This window comes from Prinia subflava, chromosome 16 (genome assembly GCF_021018805.1).
Source record: "Prinia subflava isolate CZ2003 ecotype Zambia chromosome 16, Cam_Psub_1.2, whole genome shotgun sequence".
In the NCBI taxonomy this organism is placed as follows: Eukaryota; Metazoa; Chordata; class Aves; order Passeriformes; family Cisticolidae; genus Prinia; species Prinia subflava.
In genome coordinates this window covers 16,518,218-16,537,846 of record NC_086262.1, presented here as the reverse complement: position 1 = coordinate 16,537,846, position 19,629 = coordinate 16,518,218, and the positions used below count along the sequence as shown (strand labels likewise).

Sequence of the window (19,629 nt, the reverse complement as noted above, 5' to 3'; positions counted from 1 at the left end):
GCCTGTGGAGCTGCTGGTGCCCGGGGCTGGGGACAGCGGGGCTGGGGACAGCAGGGCTGGGGACAGCGGGGCTGCAATCGCGTTTTTCCAGTGCCGGGATGCTGTGGAGCGGTTCCTGCTGCCATCTAATGGCTCTGACAATTAATCTCCGGCAGGGAGGGCCCAGCTCCACCGAGTGGCGAGTCCAGGAGCTCTTCCGAGCGCTGCAGGAGCCCCAAACACGGCACGATGTCCCTGAGGTGACACCGGGCACAGGGGCAAGGGCAGGCACAGACATTCCTATTGCAAAGAGTAGGACAAGCTCCTGAGGGATGATGCTCCTGGTGCCAGCAGCCCTGCCCTTCCCGGGGCAGGGTGAATGCACCTCACAGCCTGGAACACATGGATAAGGGAATATCCCAAACTGGAAGGAGCTATAGGATCATCAGTGCAGCTCCTCACCCTGCCCAGCCCCAAATCCCACCCTCTGCATCCCTGGGAGTGTTCCTGGAGCTGTGGCAGCCTCGGGGCTGTGCCCATTCCCTGGGCAGTGCCAGCACCCTCTGCTCCTCCTGTCCTCCCTCCCACGCCCCATCCGTGGCCTCACCTCCCTGGCTCTGTGTCACAGCCTGGAGGCTGCCCTGGGTGGTGACACTGAGCTGCCACCCCTGGAGCGACAGTGCCAGGCAGGAGCAGGGAGGATTCCTGGGATTCACACCCCAGTGACAGGGAGGAGGCCTCAAACCACAGCTGCTGGTGTGGCAAAGGCTGGTGCCAGCCTCCAGACCCGCACGGATCCATCCACCACACCCACACAGCCAGTTCACCAATTTTCCCATTTTCCCATTTTTCCATTTTCACTTTTTCCAGTTTTCCCATTTTCCCATTTTCCCATTTTCCCATTTTCCCATTTTCCCATTTTCCCATTTTCCAGTTTTCCAGTTTTTCCCATTTTCTAGTTTTCCAAGAGGGTTCATTTCCTCCTCTGGCTGAAAACAATGCGAGAGGAGCAGGACTCAGCATTTCCGAACACGAAGCGCTGAGTTCAGCTCGGTTCAGCCCCGGAGCCCTCTTAACCCTTTCACTGTGGGATGGAGCAGAATTCCCAGTGCAGCAGCAGCAGTGGATTTGGGTTGCCTTGTGTTGAGAAAAGCTGGAGAGGACTTGGAGGTGGAGGAAAATTCCTGAAAGTTCCTGAGTGAGGGCCATCAGTGAGGAGAGAGATCTTAAAGCCAGGCCAGTCTGGCTGCATTCAGGGACTGGCCACACCAGTTTGGCTGTGAAAGCCTGGAGATTTCCCTGTGTCCTCAGCCATGTGTGAACCCCCCTTTCCCAGAGCCCAGCTGCCAAAAAATCAGTGGGAAAATGCTGTCCCAGGCCACGCAGTCTCGGGATGGAGGAGCCCGAGGCCGGTTCTCCAGGTGTGCAGCCCGAGGATCCCTGCAGGTGGCACACCTGGAGGGGACAGGTGCTTATCGCTGCCCTGTGCCCATTTGCACGGCGTGACAGCAGAGGCGGAGCGTTGGAATGAGGAAATGTCCCCAGGAAATGTCCCCTGTGCTCCTGCCACTGCCCCAGCCCTCCCCCCGGGATTCCAGAGGGAGGGAAGGAAAGCTCTGCTCCATCTCACACCGAAGTGGGTGCCCCCACCCATGCCAGAGGATCAAACCGTGAACCGAGACTTTCTTTGGCCTCGAACGAGACCTTTCATCTTTTCTGTTTGCTTTTTCCTCCGGCGGAGCCGGCTCTGGGCTGACTTCCTTTGCTTTCAGGTTCAGTTAGAAATAACAAGCTGAAAAGCCACCAGGCTTCATTTTTGAACCTGCCAAGGAACGGCCGACTTCAGAAGGAAACAGAAATATTGGGAAAGCCTGATGTTAACTGCTTCATTGTTCCCAAGAGGAAAAAAATCCCCTGTGACTCCCTCAGCCGCGGGCTCCGGCCGGGATGCACAAATACTGCTGGGTCCACAGATCTCTTGTTCTGTGCGCCCGTGTTTGCGCTCTGGCAGGGGAGAAGGGGCTGGAATTCCCGCAGGGAATGCCTCTGCCGGGATTTTGCTGTCGCACGGAAGGTGCCCAGCCCCGAGGGGCGGCCGGCAGGACACAGGTGAGGCCGGGAAGGCTTTGGGGCCGGGCCGGGCACACGGAGAGCCTCGCTGGGAGAAGGAGGCGCCTGGGAATTCCGGGAGCTGATAGCGCAGCCCCGGGTAACTGATTGACCTCTGCTGGCAAGCCGAGGTTCCCAGGACGATAAGGAGCTCTTGGAAGGAATTCCTTCCCTCGTGTGAGGGAGCGGCGGCCCCGGGCACGCTCGCAAACACGTCCGCAGCCCCGGGAGCTCCATCCCGGCAGCGCAGCGTTTCCCCGGGGCTCGGGGAGGCTGGAATTTCATCCAGGAGTTCTCCGGGAGGGGAGAGGAGCTGGGAGCAGGTCAGTGGAGCCGCTGGCTGTCCCCGGGGCTGTCCCCGGGCTGTCCCCGGGCTGTGCCCTTTGTCCCAGCTGAGCAAACACGGCCGGCAGCGCTGGTGGCAGGCGGCTGGAGCGATCCAGCGCCTCTGGAATTCCAGGTTGGGGCGCGGGGTTTGGGGTTTGGGGAGGTTTGGCCTCTGAGCTGGATCGGAGGCTCGGCTGTGGCAGTGACCAGCACGGCGGGGAGGGACAGGTTGGGTTCGTCTCCTCTGGGGGCTGACAGGAGAAACCGGAGCTGGGTTTGGGAAGGGGGATTTGGTGCCAGGGCTGGGTGCCAGCCCCGGGGAGCTGCAGGTGTGTGGCAGGGCTGCCCCCAAGGGGTGCCCGGACAGCCACTCTCATCCCAGGGCAGGGAAGTGTGGCCGGCTGGCACTGGGCTTGCAAAGGGAGCAGAGAATCCCCTCTGGAACAGGCCGAGATCCCAGGAATTATCCCATCCTTATCAAGACAGGGCTTTTCCAGGGAGGCCAGGCTGCAGCAGCAGCAATGGGGGCTCTCCGGGGGAGATCCAGGGTTTGGTGGGAAGCAGAAGGGAAGGCAAAAAAAGTGAGAGGTTTTCAGCTTGCTGGCCACAAGGCAAATTCCAGCTCAGGTCAAACAGAGGGTGACCTCTTTGCTTTTACAGGGATGGGTTTGGCTGCTAAGTCATCAAAGTAGACTTAAAAACAAAAAGACATTTCATAATCACAACGAAAGACATTTGTGTTCAAAAAATTCAAAAAATTAATTTAAAAAAATTACCCCCCCCCTTCCATTTTATTGAAAAAAAAAGAATTGGTTTGGCTTCACTTTTGTGGGGATATTCCCGGCCAGCTCCAGGCAGGTGGGTTCCACCCTGCCATTCCCACAGCCAGGTGCTCCTCAGGCTTTGCTTTAGGGGCATTCCAGTTGTGCCAGGTGTGGGAATGTCTGGTTAATGAATTCCCTCTCTGGGTCATGGAATCATAGAGACCACCAACTTTGGGATAGAAAGGACTTCAAAATTACCTCTGTTCGTGGGCAGGAACACCTTCCATAGCACCAGTGTGCTCAGAGCCTCATCCAGCCTGGCCTAAATCACTCCCTGGATTAATTATTCCCTACTCTGGAGAAGTTCAAGGCACTGCCATGGCCTGGGAGAGGCAACAACGCTTCTGGAGCAACCCCAGCACACAAATCCCTGCAGTGGTGGCACTGGAGTGAAAATCCATCCCTAAAGCCCCTCCCAACCTGCAAGTTCTCTCACTAAACCTGTTGGGGTTTTTTTGCAGGGGCTGTGTTGCTGTTGCCCAGGGATGCTCTGCAGACCACCCACGGTGCAGTGAGCCCCCAGACACCCCAAATCCTCACCCAAGGGCTGGGGAAGGCCTGAGGATGTGAGTGAGGAGGGGATGAGGCTCCTCCTCCCCCTGGGATGCCCGAGGGGCCCTGCCCAGCAGCCGAGGCAGGTCTGGGGTTTGGGTAGCGCTGAGCCCGCAGTGCCTGCGCTGCAGGAACTCCCCTGGGTGTAGCCGGCAGAGATGCCCGCGGTGCTGCCCGCTGCCCCCGCGGCCACACGGGAAAAGCACCGGGCAGGAACGGGGTCCAGGATCACAGACAGCCCTGGATGGAGGATGCTGGATGGGCTGGACGTCCCCACAGGTGAGGGAGGTGCTTCAGGAGCAGCTCTGCCTTTGGGACGGGGGAAGATCAGCCGGGAGCTGGGGCAGCCTTGGCAGAGCGAGGGATTCCCGAGGAGGAACGCCAGGAATGTGCCGTGTGGGATGGGCACTGCCCGCCTGAGGCAGAGTGGAGAAAAGGAGGCTCAGGGGGACCCTGTGGCTCTGCACAACTCCTGACAGGAGGGGACAGCTGGGGGGTCGGGTTCTGCTCCCAGGAACAGGGACAGGAGGAGAGGGAATGGTCCCAAGTGCACCAGGGAGGGTTTGGGTTGGATATCAGAAAAAACTTCTCCATGTAGAGGCTTGTCAGGCACTGGCACAGCCCGTCCATGGTGGAGCCACCATCCCTGGGAGGATTTACAAGACAGATGTGACACTTAGGGACACGGTTTAGTGGTGGCTTTGGCGGGTCCGTGGCCAGACTTGATGACCTCAAAGGCCTTTCCAAACCCACCTGCTGCTGTGGCTGCAGCCCGAGCCCTTCCCGAGGCCGTGCCCGCCGCCCCCGCCGTGCCAGTGCCCGCTCAAAGGGGACATTGTGCATTGTGGCCGTGCCCAGGCGCCGTGCCGGGCGGGCAGCGAGCAGCCCTGCCCCTGCCAGCCCCCTGCCAGCCCCTGCCAGCCCTGCTGCTGTCACTGCACGCATGGGCTGCTGCCTGGGGACCCCCTGGCACCAGGACCTGGCGCTGGGATGCACAGGTAAGGTGCCTGTGGGTGCTGTGGCAGGGGGAGCTCCTTCCGTGGGAGGGGACCCCTGGGGACACTGTGGCGCTGGGCACTGGCCACTCTGGCTCCTTGCCTTTTCTGGGATGGCTCCTGGTGCTCTCTCCTCTTGGATTAGGGTGGGTAGGGAGTCAGGCAGGACATTTTGGCCAGGGAGGGGATGGGATGGCTCGAGGGTTGGTTTATTCCCATGCTGTTGGTTTTTCCCCTCGCCACCCTCCCTGCCCAGGAGCCCTCCAAGCACAGCCCATGGGGTGCTGGCATCCCCCAAGGCACCATCCCTGGTCCAGCACGTCCCAGTGACCTGGAGGAGGGACATGGCTCAGGGCCAGCACCGTGGCCACGTGTCCCCCAGCAGAGCCAGCGCCAGAAGGTGCCCTGAGCACCCAGCCCTGGACCAGGAGTGCAGCCCTGAGTGCTGGGACCTGCTCCTGGCTGGGGCTGGAGCTCTTTCCTGCCCACTGTTACAAAATATTTTGGCACTGAGGAGGTCAGTGAGTCACTGGCACGGCCGGGAACAGCTCCCCAGCTGCAGTTTCAATTGGTCCCTTGAAAAAAAAAGCCCCCAGTTCCCTTTCTGAGCCTGGCTCAAATGAAAATAAACACTGAACCCGTGAGAGCAACCGGAGTGAGCCCTGGCGCCTTCCTGGCTCTGGGGACCCATGGACAGGCTGTGTCCTGCTGCTGGCACAGGTGGCACGAGCAGTGTCCCACCTGCCACCTCCTGTGGCACATCCCACGGGCACCTCCTGGGCAGGGAGAGCCTTGCCAGGGGTCTGGACTCCTCTGCCCACGCTCCGTGTTCCCCAGGTGAGGAGTGTGAGTCCTGCTGGCCCCGCTCCCCCGAGCTGCTGCCCCGCTGGGACCACCAGGGACAACGGTGGTGGGACACGGCCATGGCACCTGGGACACACCCTCATCCCCAGGGAGTGGCACCAGGGACCCTGCTCCAAGGAATGGCACCAGGTACCTGTCCTCATCCCCAGGGAACGGCACCAGGGATCCATCCCCATCCCCAGGGAATGGCTCCAGGGACCCTGCTCCAGGGAATGGCGCCAGGTACCCATCCTCATCCTCAGGGAATGGCACCAGGGACCCATCCTCATCCTCAGGGAATGGCACCAGGGACACACCCTCATCCCCAGGGAATGGCACCAGGGACCCATCCCCACAGAATGGCACCAGGGACCCATCCCCACAGAATGGCACCAGGGACCCATCCTCATTCCCAGGGAATGGCAGACAGGACCCATCCTCAGGGAATGGCATCAGGGACCCATCCCCATCCCAAGGGAATGGCATCAGGGACCCATCCCCATCCCCAGGGAATGGCACCAGGGACCCATCCCCAGGGAATGGCACCAGGGACCCATCCCCAGGCCCTGCCAAGGTCTGCTGGGGCACAGAGAGGGGAGGAGGACAGGGAGGAGTGCAGCAGTGGCAGGAGCTGGCTCAGATTGAGTTCTGCCTCCTCTCACTTCCCCTTCTCATTTCCCTCATGTGGAAGAGGATAAAATGTAAGACTTTGTTAAATGTAGACTTTTCTTTCAAAGCAAAACTTATTCATGACCTGTCCAGCTTTGGGCTGTTCTTTTCTACTTGCTCGCTCTACATAGGAATTTTATTTCTCTAAATAAGAATTCTATTTCTGCATGCAAATACCAGTTTATCAGAGTGACTTAGCAAATAGCAATTCATTTGAGTGACTGGCAAAGCTGGCTCAATAAAAAAACTGCAAAGCAGCATTCTGATCAAAGAAGTGACTTTAAAAAGCTGCTGCACATTCCAACTCCACACCTCCAGGTACATGTTTATCTTACAAATCCAGTCTGATTACTGACAAAAATTGGGGTTTAATCTGGTTATCCCTCCACCGCCAATGCAGCTGTGGAAGAGCAGGGCTGGAGTTTTGTGTGCCTCAGCTTTCATTAACATAATTAACAGCTCAAGTTGCAGGCCCTGAATCCTTTATGGCAATAGTTGATGAAGATGAGCAGGGAGAATGCTGCTTGGATTTTGGATACTCACCAGAGCAGGCAGGGGAGAAAAATCTCATTTTGATTTTCAGATTTTTGAACAAAGTTTTGCAAGGCCTCGGCTCTCCTGTGCTCGGGAGGTGAGGCATCCAAACAAATCTCTGTTAGGGATTCACCCTTTTAACAGATCTGCTCATCTGAGGGTCTGGCCAGGAGAAAGGAGGGAAAATCCCCTCACTCCAGAGCCACTCCAGCACTGGAAGAAAAGCCCAACACCAAGGGAACGATGGAGTTAGACCCCACCAATCCCATGGGTCCCTCCAGCTTTGAGCAGGACTTTAGGGTGGTTCCAGATTCACAATCCCCAGCCAGACCTGCAGGGCTGTGGAGCTCCCCAGCTCGGGCAGGACACCCAAGAGCTTTTCCACGACATTTTCCAGCAGCTCTGCTGTGTCCCCTCCTCTCCAGGTAAGGCTGGGGTGACGGAGCAGAGCAGCCCCACTCCCGAGGCAGGACACGGCTCCCCGGACCCCTCTGTGGTGCTGCTGGCTCCCAGGGACAGCTTTCCACCAGGTAGGATCCTGCAGGACCTCACGGATTTCCTGCAGTTCCTGCAGTGGCTGAAGGACGAGGATGGGCTGGGCTTGTGTTGTGTGAGCGTCACAGCCAGGCTGGAGGCTCTGGTGGGGCTGGCAGGGGTGGCTGGGGGTGCCACAGGGCTCCTCCTCCCCTTTAATCCTCTTCTCCTTTCCAAGAGGTCTCGCTCTCCTTCTCCGTGGAGAGCCGCTCCTCGCGGTGCCGCAATTCCCAGCTCCAGGAGGCTGCCAGGAGGAGGCTGTGGGCTCTGGAGAGCGAGGACAGAGCTGCCTGTGCCCTGTTCAGGGTAGGAACCCCGTGCCAGCTGCTGGAGCTCTGGGCTTTGAGAGTTCCAGGCTCTCTGTGCTCACAGGCACTGACCCCCAAACAAACCCTGCACTGACCTGGGGCCGTGGAGAAGCTCCCAAAATTGAGTGACAGCTCTGGGATTGTGGGTGTGGAGTTTGGATAGAAATGTGTGAGATCACAGGGTGCAAAACTCAGAGTTTAAGGGTTTAGAATACAGTAATATATAGAGAACAAGGGGGAGGATTAGGGCAGAGGCCAGTCCTGCTTTTTCACCTTCTTATCCATGGTCTGGGTGGTGTTTTGTAATTGGGTAGAAAAATCCGCATTGCTGCCACTGGTGGTTGGTTATTGGGTTAAAAGTAAAAATAATTTAGGTGTCATTTCATAATTGGACAGTTTATGCTTAAAAGATCTTGGAAAGAGTTATAGACAGAGCCCTTTTCTACTTTGCTAGCTACAACTCACAACTTGTGAGACTGTGCTACAGATAAGAATTAATAAACATCTGAGTCTGAACACAACCTGCATCTCCTGAGCATTTAATCCCAGCTCTAACAACAGAAAAAGTGAAGATAACAAACCCACAGCCAGCATGCTGGGATGCTCCTGCAATGGTGGGAGGCGTGCTGGGGTACCAAACCCAGCTGAGGAGTTCCTGCAAGGCCACTGCAGGGGACTCTGGAGGGGACTGCAATGATGGCGAAGGTGAACTGATGGCAAGAGAGAGGCAAAGCTGAGCTTGTGTTGTTTCAGAGGATCTGAGCCCAAATAGCCAGGAATTCACAGGGATCACCAGATCCGTGTCCCTGCTGGAGGTGACAGCTCTGGACAGGCACAGAGTTCTCAGGCTGGGTTTTGTATGAACAAATCCCAGCTCCAGGGAGGAGGCCTGGGCTGAACTCTCCTTCCCTGCTGGGTTTGGGGGCTCCAGGACTGTCCCTTGATGCTGCCTTGTCTCCCCCGTGCAGGAGCTGTCAGCCAGGCTGGTCTGCATGCAGGCACACGAGGATCGCTTCCTCCTCACCTTCAAAACCCTGGAGGAGGTCTGGAAGTTTTCCACCTATCTGACTTTAGGTAATGTTTCCAAGGTCTACACAGACAGTGTGAGAAGGGGTTTTGGAGAAGGCATTGCCTGACACTACAGAACTGTAATGTTCAGGGTGGACAGTGAGAACACGAATTGGAAAACTTTGCAATCAGTTGTTTATGAAATCTCTGTTTGCATCAGTGAGAATCAGGAGGATTCCTTTGGGGAAGCTTTGGAGACAAAATTAGAAGATTGTGGCTGACATTTGGAAACCCCCAAGACCCTTCCTGCTGCCCAGGGAAGGAGGTGCTGACCCTGGCCCCCTCTTGGCTTCTCAGGGTACGTGGGGACCTGCCTGGAGCAGCTGCTCTTTGCCCAGGAGTTCTGGCTGGACTGTGCCCTGGTGGAGGACACCGAGCTCAGGGTCACCGTGGATGAGGAGCACCTGGCCACCATCTACATGGATCTGCTCCTCCAGGAAGGTGAGATGGGAATGCATGGGTGGGGAATTCCTGAAAACCCCCCAGCTGGAGCCACTGATGCAATCTCTGACTGTCCTGGTTTGGACAGAGAGGTGTCTGCCAGGGAAAAGCTGGAGCTTCCTTTGGAATGCAGAATGCAAACCACCTCCCTCTGAATTATTATGGTTTTGAAATTAAGGGGCTTTCAGGCAAAAATATGGGAATAGGAATAACAGTTCTTTACTAGGAAAATTAAAAATGTAGTAGTACAAGAAAAAAAAAAAAAGGCAAATGAACAAAAAAGAAAAAGAAAACACTGACAGAGTCAGAACACGACCTGACCCCCTGTTGGTCAGGGTGTTGGGAGCAGTCAAATCAAATCCTCCTGCAGTGACAGAGGTGGTTCTGCTGGAGCAGAGAGGATCCTGTAGAAGGGTTTTGTGGTGGTGAGAGGGGTCTGGTGTTCCTCTGGGAATGCAGAGCACACAGGCTGTGCTGGGCTCTGAATGCCAGGGTTTATCCAGGTGGGAATGCAGAGCACACAGGCTGTGCTGGGCTCTGAATGCCAGGGTTTATCCAGGTGGGAATGCAGTGCACACAGGCTGTGCTGGGCTCTGAATGCCAGGGTTTATCCAGGTGGGAATGCAGTGCACACAGGCTGTGCTGGGCTCTGAATGCCAGGGTTTATCCAGGTGGGAATGCAGAGCACACAGGCTGTGCTGGGTTACAAATCCCAGGGTTTATCCAGCTGGGAATGCAGTGCACACAGGCTGTGCTGGGCTCTGACTCTCAGGATTTATCCAGCTGGGAATGCTGGGCTCCTCCCCTGGGTGCAGCATCTCCCATGGATGATGGAATTGGATCAGCCCTGCAGGGAGCCTCGATGGCCCCTGGACAGCAGAGATCCCCTGGAGGGAGGATGGGTCCTGGAAGGGATAAGAACACTGCCCCAGCTGGTTTAACAGCTGCCCATGAACAGAAGGCACCCACCCAGAGTCCTGAGATAAAGAAAAACACCTCCCCAGCTGGTTTAGGGAATAGAATACATCTTACATTGCAAACCAAGACTGACTCTTTCTGTCTGCAGGGAACTTCTTCTCCAGGGCAGTGCCCGGTGTCTGGAAGTCGCAGCAGGAGGGAGAGGAGGGTCTGCAGCTCTGCAGGAACGAGCTGATCCATGTGAAGAGTGTTGGACAGGATTCCAAATGGGAAGGGATGTCCCTGCTGACGGGGCAGCGAGGCGTGGTGCCCGTGACAGCTCTGGAGCCAATACCTCACCCCTTTTACCAGTGAGTGGGGAATTAAAGGGCTCAGACCGGGATTCTCCCCTGATCCTCATCCATGACTGGCACCGAGGCTGGCTGGGAAACTCCTCTTGCCTCTGGGAAAGGGCAAGAGCCTCACAATTCCATGGGGATATTTCCAGGAGGATCCACATTAGGCATAAAGGCTGGAATCAATGCAGGTGCTGTCCATGGGACACAGCAGGGACTTCTGATGTGGTTTTGCAAGATATTGATTTAGGTCATACATGAATTTATCATGAGATTAACAGATGAAGAAGTGTCAGAAAAAAAATGAGGCAATGCCAGCCAAAGTGGGGCTTCCCATTTGTCACCTGGCTGAGCCTTTTACTTGCAGAAATCTTCCTTAAAGATGGCAAATTTTTCCTGCTCTTCCCCCGTGGTGTGACACCGTCCCTGGGGCTGGCCTGAGGTCAGGAGTGCTCATGGAGGATCAGTGAGGGGCCCTTTTGCCTTGCAGGTGGTTCCTGAGGAATTATGCTGTGGGGTTTGGCCTCTCCCAGGAGATCAGCGGGACGAGCTCGCGGGCCATTGGTGAGTGACACTGTCCCAGGGGTGGGCACAGCTCAGAGCCCGGGCTGGGCCACAAATGACCACAAATCCATTTGTTCTTCTGGGCCTGGCCCCGCTGCAGGGGCTCCAAGGGAATGCTGCAACCCTGAACTCTCTGGAATGATCAGACCTTGCAAACCACGTTCTGAGGAACACAGAGAGAGCAGAGAGCTGCTGGTGGCACCCTGCTGCCACTGGGTTTTCCCTGTCCTACCTCAATTTTATGTTTCTTTCAATTCTTTCTGGAGTGAGGTTTCAAATCATGAGGTCCCCACCTTGTGTTCAAGTGAAACCTGTGCCCAGCATCCAGCCCTTGAGCCCAGTCCAGTCCAGTTCAGCCCAGTTCAGAGCAAGCTGGACACAGGAGGTCCCTGTGGCTGTGACTTTGTCATGCAGGGATGGACCTGCATGAAAATTTGCCCAAGATTTCACTCCTGGCTCAGCTGAGACAGGGCAGTGTCTGTGAAAATCCATATTTCCAGTCACCTTCCAGGCTGCAGCTGGCAGAGGCGTGGAGTTTATCCATCCCTCTTTTATTTTGTATTATAATCCACTTCTCAAGGAGAAATGCCAGAGAGCTGGATCCAGGATCCCAATAGATCTTAGGGGAGAGAGAGGCAGCCCTCTCCAGCTGGAACCATGGCCTCTCCTTGCCCAGCTCTTTCCAGTGAGGAGGTTTCAGCAGGGATCCCACTGAAATCCCCTTTCCTGCCGTGGTTTCCCAGTCAAAGGCAGGTGCATCGCCACCAAGGACCACAGAGGAGCAGCGTGGGACGAGCTGAGCTTCTCCAAAGGAGACCCCATAGAAATCATCGGCTTCTTCATCCCTGGACTGCCCTGGTTTGTGGGGAAATCCCTCAGCACCGGCAGCATTGGCTTCGCTCCCACCCGACACGTAAATCCCGAGGACTGTGAACCTCTGTGAGTTTATTTAAATTAAATTCTGGAGAAAAGGGAGGGCTCCAAGTCCCACCTCAAGGCTGTGTGAGAGCCTAGGGCAGGTGATATCCTTCGCAGAACCTTCACAGAGGGGGGGTTTGAGGTGTGAGCAGAAGCCTTGGCCGGGCTCTGCTGCAGCCCAGACAAAGAAATTGTATTTCACCTGCCTCAGGCGATTCTTGGAAAGGAACAGATCCAGCCCTGGGCTAATCTGGCTTCCTGCAAGCTGGCTGCCCACTTTGTCCTAGAAATGTTTTCAGTTTGTGGCTCTGGGGGCTGGGAGCCTGACAAGGGTGAGGAGAACATTCCCTAAAACCAAACCCTGCTTTCCTCCGTGCTGCCCCTGGATGTGGAGGCAGAATGGCCACTGGCACAGAGCAGAATCCCACACCCTCCCAAGGACACAGCAAGAGCAGTGCAGGCAGGGAGGGTGGTAAATCCCACCCTGGCTCAGGCAGATCTCTCTGCTGGTGGCTTCCATTCGATGCCCATCCCAAAAGCCTTCTCCAGGAGTGGGTGTGGGAGGACAAGGTTTTAACCAAGGTCTGCTGGGCTTGTCTCTCTCAGAGTCTCTCAAGGTGTGTTGTAGCACTTTTCTCTGGCACTCCAGAAGGGACAGAGCAGATCAGGTGGTATCCTGTGGCTTCTGGATTCCACAAAAGACCAATAGATTCTTTTCTTTGGTACCTTTCTGTTCCTTCATGGAGAACCTGGATGGGGAAGGTGTCCAAAATCCTGCGTTCATCTACAACAGAACTCTCGTGGTGGGAGGAAGAGAAGGGACGGGAAAACATCCCATCCCATCCCATCCCATCCCATCCCATCCCATCCCATCCCATCCCATCCCATCCCATCCCATCCCATCCCATCCCATCCCATCCCATCCCATCCCATCCCATCCCATCCCATCCCATCCCATCCCATCCCATCCCACCCCACCCCGCCCCACAGGCCAGCTGCAGTGCCAGGGGCTGGGACACGCTGACTCTTTTCCCCTGCCCCACCCCAGGGGAAAGGGCTTGGTGTTCCTGAGCGAGGAGGAGAAGTGCCCAGTCCTGCACCTCCCCTGCGATGGTGACGAGCAGCACTTTGCCACCCTCCTGGAGGACCTGGCACACACTGACATCACCTCTGTGTACAGGCTGGGTGAGTGTCCCCTCTCCTTATATCCCAGCCCCTGAATCCCCTTGGAGGGCTGGGCAGTGCCGGGAGAGCCCCAAGATCACAGGAGTGCAGTGGAGGAAACTTCTGTGGTGGAGGCAGCCCCAAGCCCGTGCTCAGCCTGGTGATGGAGGCTGGAGGTGTCCTCGGGAGGTGACTCTGCCATGCTGGAGTTTGTGGGGGCCTTCTCTGCTCCCAGGGCAGCTCCTGAGCTGGGATTCACCCTGGCAGATGCAGGGCCAGGGTTTCTGGGGGCTCTCAGTTTCTCTGTTCTGCTGGGTGGCTTTGTGACTTTGGCTGATTCCTGCACATTGACACCGACCCAGGATGTGGGGTTTTGTTTTCTGCTTGTCTCTTTGTACAGCTGGTTTTGAATCCACAGCAGAGTTCCCACAAGTGCCACCAGGTGAGTATGAGGAGGGGACAGAGGGGGAGGGTTTGGCGATGACTTCTGAGGGTGAATTTGGATGTGAGGAAACATCAGAGAATGGTTTGGGTTGGAAGGAACCTTAAAGATCCTCCACCCCCACCCCCTGCCATGGGCAGGGACACTTTCCACTAGCCCAGGTTCCTCCAAGCCCTGTCCAGCCTGCCCTTGGACACTTCCAGGGGCAGCCACAGGAAGAATTTCTTCCTGATCCCACTCTGGTTTCCCTGTCCCTTCCAGAGGCAGCTCTCCCCGGCAGCAAAGAAATCCAAGTGCTCCAGTCTTGGGAGGAAATCAACGACTGGGCTACCAGCAGCACCTCAGAGCTGTCCAGCCCAGGCAGTGAAACAGCCCCTGCCACACTGGAAGATGTTCTCCTGGAGAAGCTGGACGACCTGGATTATCCCAAATTCTTCATCGACCTCAACGCTGGGCACATGGAGGACGCTGATGTCTTTGACCCCATACTGACCTTCCTCAACCAAGACAGTTTCGTGCCCAGTTTCCAAAGCTTTTACGATCTCAGCTTTTCCTTTCTCCACTCCACCTTTTATGGTTTCTCTGATGAGGACGAGCTGGTCCTGTACCTCGAGACTTCCCGCAACTGGGCCAAGAGGACTCGTTCAGTTTGGGCTCACGTCAGGCTCTGTTTCCTCTTGGGTAAGCTCTGCATCAAGAAGGTCAAGTTCTCCCAGGCTCGGGTGTACTTCGAGGAAGCCATGAGTGTCCTGGACAGGGGCTTTGGGGACCTGCCCCTGCTGGCAGCGCTGCACGTCAGCCTCGCCTCCGTCTACCTGAAGCAGAACATGAAGCACAAGTTCTCCTCCCTGCTGGGGAAGACGTTGACCTTGCTGGTGTGCCTGCCCGGCCGCTCCTTCAGCTTGGAGAACGAGCTGGAGCTCCTCACCTACGTCCTGCGGGGATCCATCGCTGCGGGCAATGCCCCGCTGGAGGCACGCGCCTGCTTCCTCACGGCCAAGCTCTTCCTGCAGCTGGGCAGGACCGAGGAGGTGCTGCCTTTCCTGGAGCATCTCCAGTGTCTCAGCAGCGCCTGGCCCAGCCCAGGCAGCCGTGCCGGGCCGCTGGATGCCGCCGCCACCTTGGGCTACCTCTACGACAAGAAGTGCCTGCCGAACCTGGCGCTGGCCTCTGTCAGGTCCTTCGTTCCCAGCGGCGCCAAGGGGACGCCCACGCCCGTCTGGAGAGCTGGCTTCATCCTCCAGAGCGCTGCCAAGCTCCTGGGGAGGCAGCCGGACAGGAGCAGCATCCCAGCAGTGGCCTGTTTGTACCTGCAGCAAGCGCTGCAGTTCTGCTGCGAGAGCAGGGCCGTGCCCATGCAGAGGACACTCTGTGCCGTCCTGTCCAGGATGCACCTGCAGCACGGGGCGCAGCTGCACGGGGCTGCACGTTACGCAGCCAGGGCTGCGGCCCTGGGCGCGCTGCTGGGGGACGAGGAGGCCTTTGAGTCCTCGCTGTGCCTGGCGTGGGTGCACCTGGTGCAGCGGCGGCCGGGCGCCGCCGGGGACGTGCTGCGGCGGCTGCGGCGCTCGCTGCGCGGCACGACCAGCGAGACCCAGCGCGGGGCCGTGCACAACCTGCTGGCCATGGCCCTCAGCGGCCAGGGGCACGTCCAGGAGGCCGTGGAGAGCTTCCTGAGGGCCCTGCACAAGGCCAAGGAGACGGGGAGCAGGAGGAACCAGGCCGTGTCGCTGGCCAACCTGGGCCAGCTGAGCCTGTCGTGCGGGGCCGCCCAGCTGGCCGAGCTGTACCTGCTGTGGTCAGTGCGGCTCTACGCCGAGCTGCAGGGGCGCCAGGAGCTGGACACGGAGCTGGCACAGGTGCTGCTGTGGCTGGCGCAGGCCATGGTGGACAGGCAGAGGATGGAAGACGCCAAACTCTGCTACGAGCTGGCGCTGGGGTTTGCCCTGCAGTGGCAGAACCTGAGGGGTGAGTGCAGAGGGGAGCAGGGCGGCGTTGGGCCCTGCCGGGTGCCCAGCGCTGTCCCCTGACCTGTCCTTGTCCCCCTGCCTGTGGCACACAGGTCAGCTGCACGTCACGGAGCGTCTGTGCCACTTCTACAGCAGAGTGTGCCCCGACCTGCAGACCTGCATCACCTACCACGAGCACTGGGCGTCCTTGGCACGGCAGCTGCAGCGCAGGGAGCTGGAGGGCAGCGCCAGGCAGGCCCTCAGCCAGCTCTACCAGGCTCTGGGCACACCTGAGTGAGTGGCCGGGGCCGTGGAGGCTGCCAGAGCGCAGTGGCTTTGCTGGGGTGTCCCTTGGGCAGGGTGGGAAGAGGTGTGGGGACAGCTGGGAGCCTCCTGTCACCCCTCTGAAGTGGCTTTTTTGCCATCACAGGGCTTGGAGACAATCCCTGGACTGCACCAAGCAGAGCCTGAGGATCTTCATCGACCTCGAGGAGGCTGCTAAGGCAGCAGAGGCCTGGCTGCAGGCAGGAAAGCTCTATTATCTTCTAGAGGAGGATGAGCTGGTGGAAATGTACTTCCAGGTATGGAGGAGCTGTCCCATGCATTCCCATCACACACCTTTGGGGCTGGAAAACCTAGAAGGGAAAGTTTGGAGCACTGCAAACCTCCTGCTGGAAGGAGGAGCTCTTGCCTTACCCTCAGGCACTGAATTTCCTGTCTTGCTTTCCATCCACTGAGTTTAGAGGATTTTGGGGTGAAAAATAAGTGAATTCATTGAGTCAGAAAGTGATGTAGGAGTGCCAAAGGAAGCTGGAGGTGCCAAGTGACCAGTTCCCATTGAAATATCCATAAATAGGGGGTAAGTGCCAGGGAAGTCCTTGGAGTTGAAGCCTTCTGGCATCTCTCCATCTCCAGCATTATTTTATCAGCTGAACTGTGAAGTGGAAGAGCAGCTCCTGAGATCTGGGGTTTATTTAATCACACCGATGTCTCTGCCTTTCCAAATGTCACTCCAGCCCCTTTTTCCTTCCAGGCAGCCATCCAGACTGCTCTGAAAGGGGACAACCTCTCCCTGGCCATGGATCTGTACGAGAGGGCAGGTGACACCTTCTTCAACGGCAGCAGGAGCAGGGCCCGAGCAGTGGAGTTTTACAGGGTATGGAGCCCCCTGAATTCCTGCCCCTGTGTCCCCTGTGCTCCAAAAGGATGGAGGGTGGAGAGGCACGGGGTGATCTGAGGGTGCCGGGGTGGGAGGTCTGGAGCTCAGGTTTGCAAAAAATCCCAGAAATCGTTTGGGATTGGGAATGGGCTCCCTCCATTCCACATCCCGGTGGTGTTAAGTGTGAGCTGGTCACTCCTGGGTACACCCAGTCAGATTCCAGGCACCCAAGGAAGGGCAGAGAGGTGAGGCTCAGGCTTTGAGAGCCCTGCTCTGGGATTTCAAAGTCATTTCCAAGGGAAAGAAGGGGTTAAACCTAAACCTGCAGTGCCCATCCTTACCTTGGTCCTTGTCCTGCTGCTGTCACCCCTCTCAGGCAGTGCTGATCCCTCCAGGAGCATCCTGAACCCACCGTTCTCTCTCCCTAGGGAGGTGCTGTGCCCCTGGCCAGGAGACTCAAGGCCACGCAGACAGAGCTGCGGCTGTTCAACAAACTGGCAGAGCTGCAGATCAGCCTGCAGGGCTACGAGAAGGCTCTGGAGTTTGCCACGCTGGCAGCCAGGCTCAGCCTCAGGGTCGGTGAGTGATTTACACCCAGAAGGTCCTGGGAGTTACTGGTCAGTGGGTGATTTTCACCCCCAGGGCACTGGGAGCCACTGAATCTTGTGGATGAGAACAATATCCGTGTAAAAAGGGGATCTCCTGCTTTCCTAACGCTGCTGGACCTGTTCTTACCCAAAGTCATGGCAGCTTTTTAAGGCCACTTCCCCTTTTATCAGCTGTGTGACAGCAGAGAAGTTTTGTTACCCCAGAGCACAGGAAGTCTGGTGAAAGCACAGGGCTGAGCAGTTCCTCTCTGCCCTGGTTCTGCTCAAAACCTCACCCCTTCCCATCACAGAAATAGTTTGAATGGGCAAAATGCCAGCTTCAATGTCTGGGGTGGGACCAGTCCTGTAACAGCCCCTTCCAGCACCCCCAAAAAAATCCCCTGGCTGAATGATGCTCCTGGGCCAACCTGTGCAGCTGTGGCATCACCAACCTGTGGCATCACCAGCCCTGCCCACAGCTCTGTTTTCTCTTGGAGGTACCCATGCCCCCAGGCTGTTGAGAAAATGCATCCAAAGTGGCTCAGCAGAGCTGGCCATGGATTGAGCTGGACCAGCAACTTTCCCAGGAGATCCGTGGCAGGAGCTGGTTGATTCCATCCTCTCTTTTACAGAAAATTTATTGTAGGAGCTGCTTGATTCTGTTCTTCTCTTTTCCAGGAGATCAGCTGCAGGAGCTGGTTGGTCCCACCCCTCTCTTTTCCAGAAGATCCATTTTAGGAGCTGGTTGATTCCACACACACTTTTCCAGGATATCCATGGCAGGAACTGGTTGATTCCCCCTCTCTTTTCTAGGGGATCAACTGCAGGAGCTGGTTGATCCTGTTCCTCTCTCTTACAGGGGATCAGCTGCAGGAGCTGGTTGATCTTTTACCTCTTTTCCAGGGGATCAGCTGCAGGAGCTGGTTGATCCTGTCCCTCTCTCTCACAGGGGATCAGCTGCAGGAGCTGGTTGATCCTGTCCCTCTCTTCCAGGGGATCAGCTGCAGGAGCTGGTTGATCCTGTCCCTCTCTCTCACAGGGGATCAGCTGCAGGAGCTGGTTGATCTTTTCCCTCTTTTCCAGGGGATCAGCTGCAGGAGCTGGTTGCCTTCCACCGCCTGGCCACAGCCTATGACCTGCTGCACATGTATGAGATGGCCGAGGATTGCTACCTGAAGACCCTGGCCATGCATCCCCCCGTGCTGCAGAGCTCAGCAGAGGCCCTGTACTACTGCAAGGTCTACTGGCACCTGGGCAACCTGGCTCTGCACAAGCTGAAGGTGAGAGAGGAGCCTCCCCGTGGCTTGCATGGAGAGCTGAGGGCGGAGGTCACATCCTCTGGTTTGGAAGGGGGGAGGTAATTAGGAAAGGAGTGCTGGTTCTTAGCACCATCGCAGTGAAATCAGGTGTCCCTGGCTGCTGCCTGGAACCCCCAGGCTCTGCTCCAGTCCCCTCCTGCCCCGTGACCCCCAGTGCAGCCCCTTCCTAACGCCTGCCCCGTGCTTTCTGCTCAGGATGAACAGGATGCAGCCACCTACTTCCTGCTGGCCCTCGCCGCAGCCGCCGAGCTGGGAGACCAGGAGCTGCAGGCCCTGCTCCATGCCAAGCTGGCTGCCATACCCGCAGCCCCGGGGGCACCTGAGGGCACACCAGGCCGTGCCATGGACCGGCCCCGCTGGCTGAGCCAAGGTGGACACGTGGTGTGACCTGTGTGCCACCCTGGGGACACCGCTGGGAGCCACCCAGTAGCACGTGAGAGGGCTGTGTGCTCCCCAGAACCAGGAGAGCTCCTGCATCGTGTCCTGAGGAGCTGCAAGGGTTTGTGCTCCCCAGAGCCAGGAGAGCTCCTGCATGGCATCCTGAGCAGATGGATGCTGGGGTCTGCCCTGAAGTGGCCCCAGTGGCGGAGCCAAGGTGGCTGCGTGGTGTCACCCATCTGGACCCTGGGGACACCAGTGGGAGCCGTCCAGCAGAGCTGGGAGAGGTCTGTGTGCTCCCCAGAACCACGAGAGGTTCTGCATTGTGTCCTGAGGAGCTGCAAGGGTTTGGGCTCCCCAGAACCACGAGAGGTTCTGCATTGTGTCCTGAGGAGCTGGAAGGGTTTGGGCTCCTCGTCCCAAGCACTTGGGACCCTGCCCTCGTTGTTTTTTGGGAGCAGGGCTGTGCCCCAGGCAGAGGTGGCACAGCCAGGGCAGGGTGAGGCCCCAGTGGTGGTGCTGGAGCTGCTGGAGCAGGGCTGAGCTCCCGGGGGTTCAGAAATGCCCTGCCCGGGATGGGCACCGGGGAGTGCTGCCACTGTTCCCACAGCTGCCCCACACCTTGGAGCAGCTCAGCCCCACCCAAACGTGTCTGAAACAGCCACTCCTTTATTTATGCCTGGTTTTTATCCTCCTCCTGCCAAACCCCTCTC

General features: G+C 57.5%; 1 protein-coding gene across 4 annotated transcripts; it reads left to right on the top strand.

The window, feature by feature from the left end:
* Positions 1 to 1,516: 1,516 nt before the first annotated feature.
* Positions 1,517 to 18,925, top strand: SH3TC2 (SH3 domain and tetratricopeptide repeats 2). 4 transcript variants are annotated; one of them, XM_063413454.1, is made up of 19 exons: positions 1,517 to 2,088; positions 3,701 to 4,070; positions 5,624 to 5,779; positions 7,258 to 7,362; positions 7,545 to 7,672; positions 8,643 to 8,748; positions 9,040 to 9,183; positions 10,250 to 10,451; positions 10,927 to 11,000; positions 11,744 to 11,939; positions 12,967 to 13,103; positions 13,483 to 13,524; positions 13,786 to 15,492; positions 15,587 to 15,767; positions 15,904 to 16,054; positions 16,507 to 16,629; positions 17,061 to 17,211; positions 18,303 to 18,499; positions 18,734 to 18,925. In XM_063413454.1, exons 2-19 carry the CDS (start codon positions 3,950 to 3,952, stop codon positions 18,923 to 18,925), a joined length of 4,113 nt encoding a protein of 1,370 aa, XP_063269524.1. In that variant the 5' UTR covers positions 1,517 to 2,088; positions 3,701 to 3,949. The 4 variants fall into 4 exon arrangements, with proteins under 4 accessions (XP_063269524.1, XP_063269523.1, XP_063269525.1 ...); XM_063413453.1 differs by having other exon boundaries at positions 1,517 to 2,411; XM_063413455.1 differs by lacking the exon at positions 5,624 to 5,779 and having other exon boundaries at positions 1,517 to 2,411.
* Positions 18,926 to 19,629: the final 704 nt, after the last annotated feature.

Coding starts and splice junctions, on each gene's coding strand:
- SH3TC2 (XM_063413452.1), top strand. CDS start 5,476: ATGGACAGGCTGTGTCCTGCTGCTGGCACAGGTGGCACGAGCAGTGTC. Junction 7,673..8,642: donor CTGCCTGTGCCCTGTTCAGG/GTAGGAACCCCG, acceptor TCCCCCGTGCAG/GAGCTGTCAGCCAGGCTGGT. Junction 11,940..12,966: donor CCCGAGGACTGTGAACCTCT/GTGAGTTTATTT, acceptor GCCCCACCCCAG/GGGAAAGGGCTTGGTGTTCC.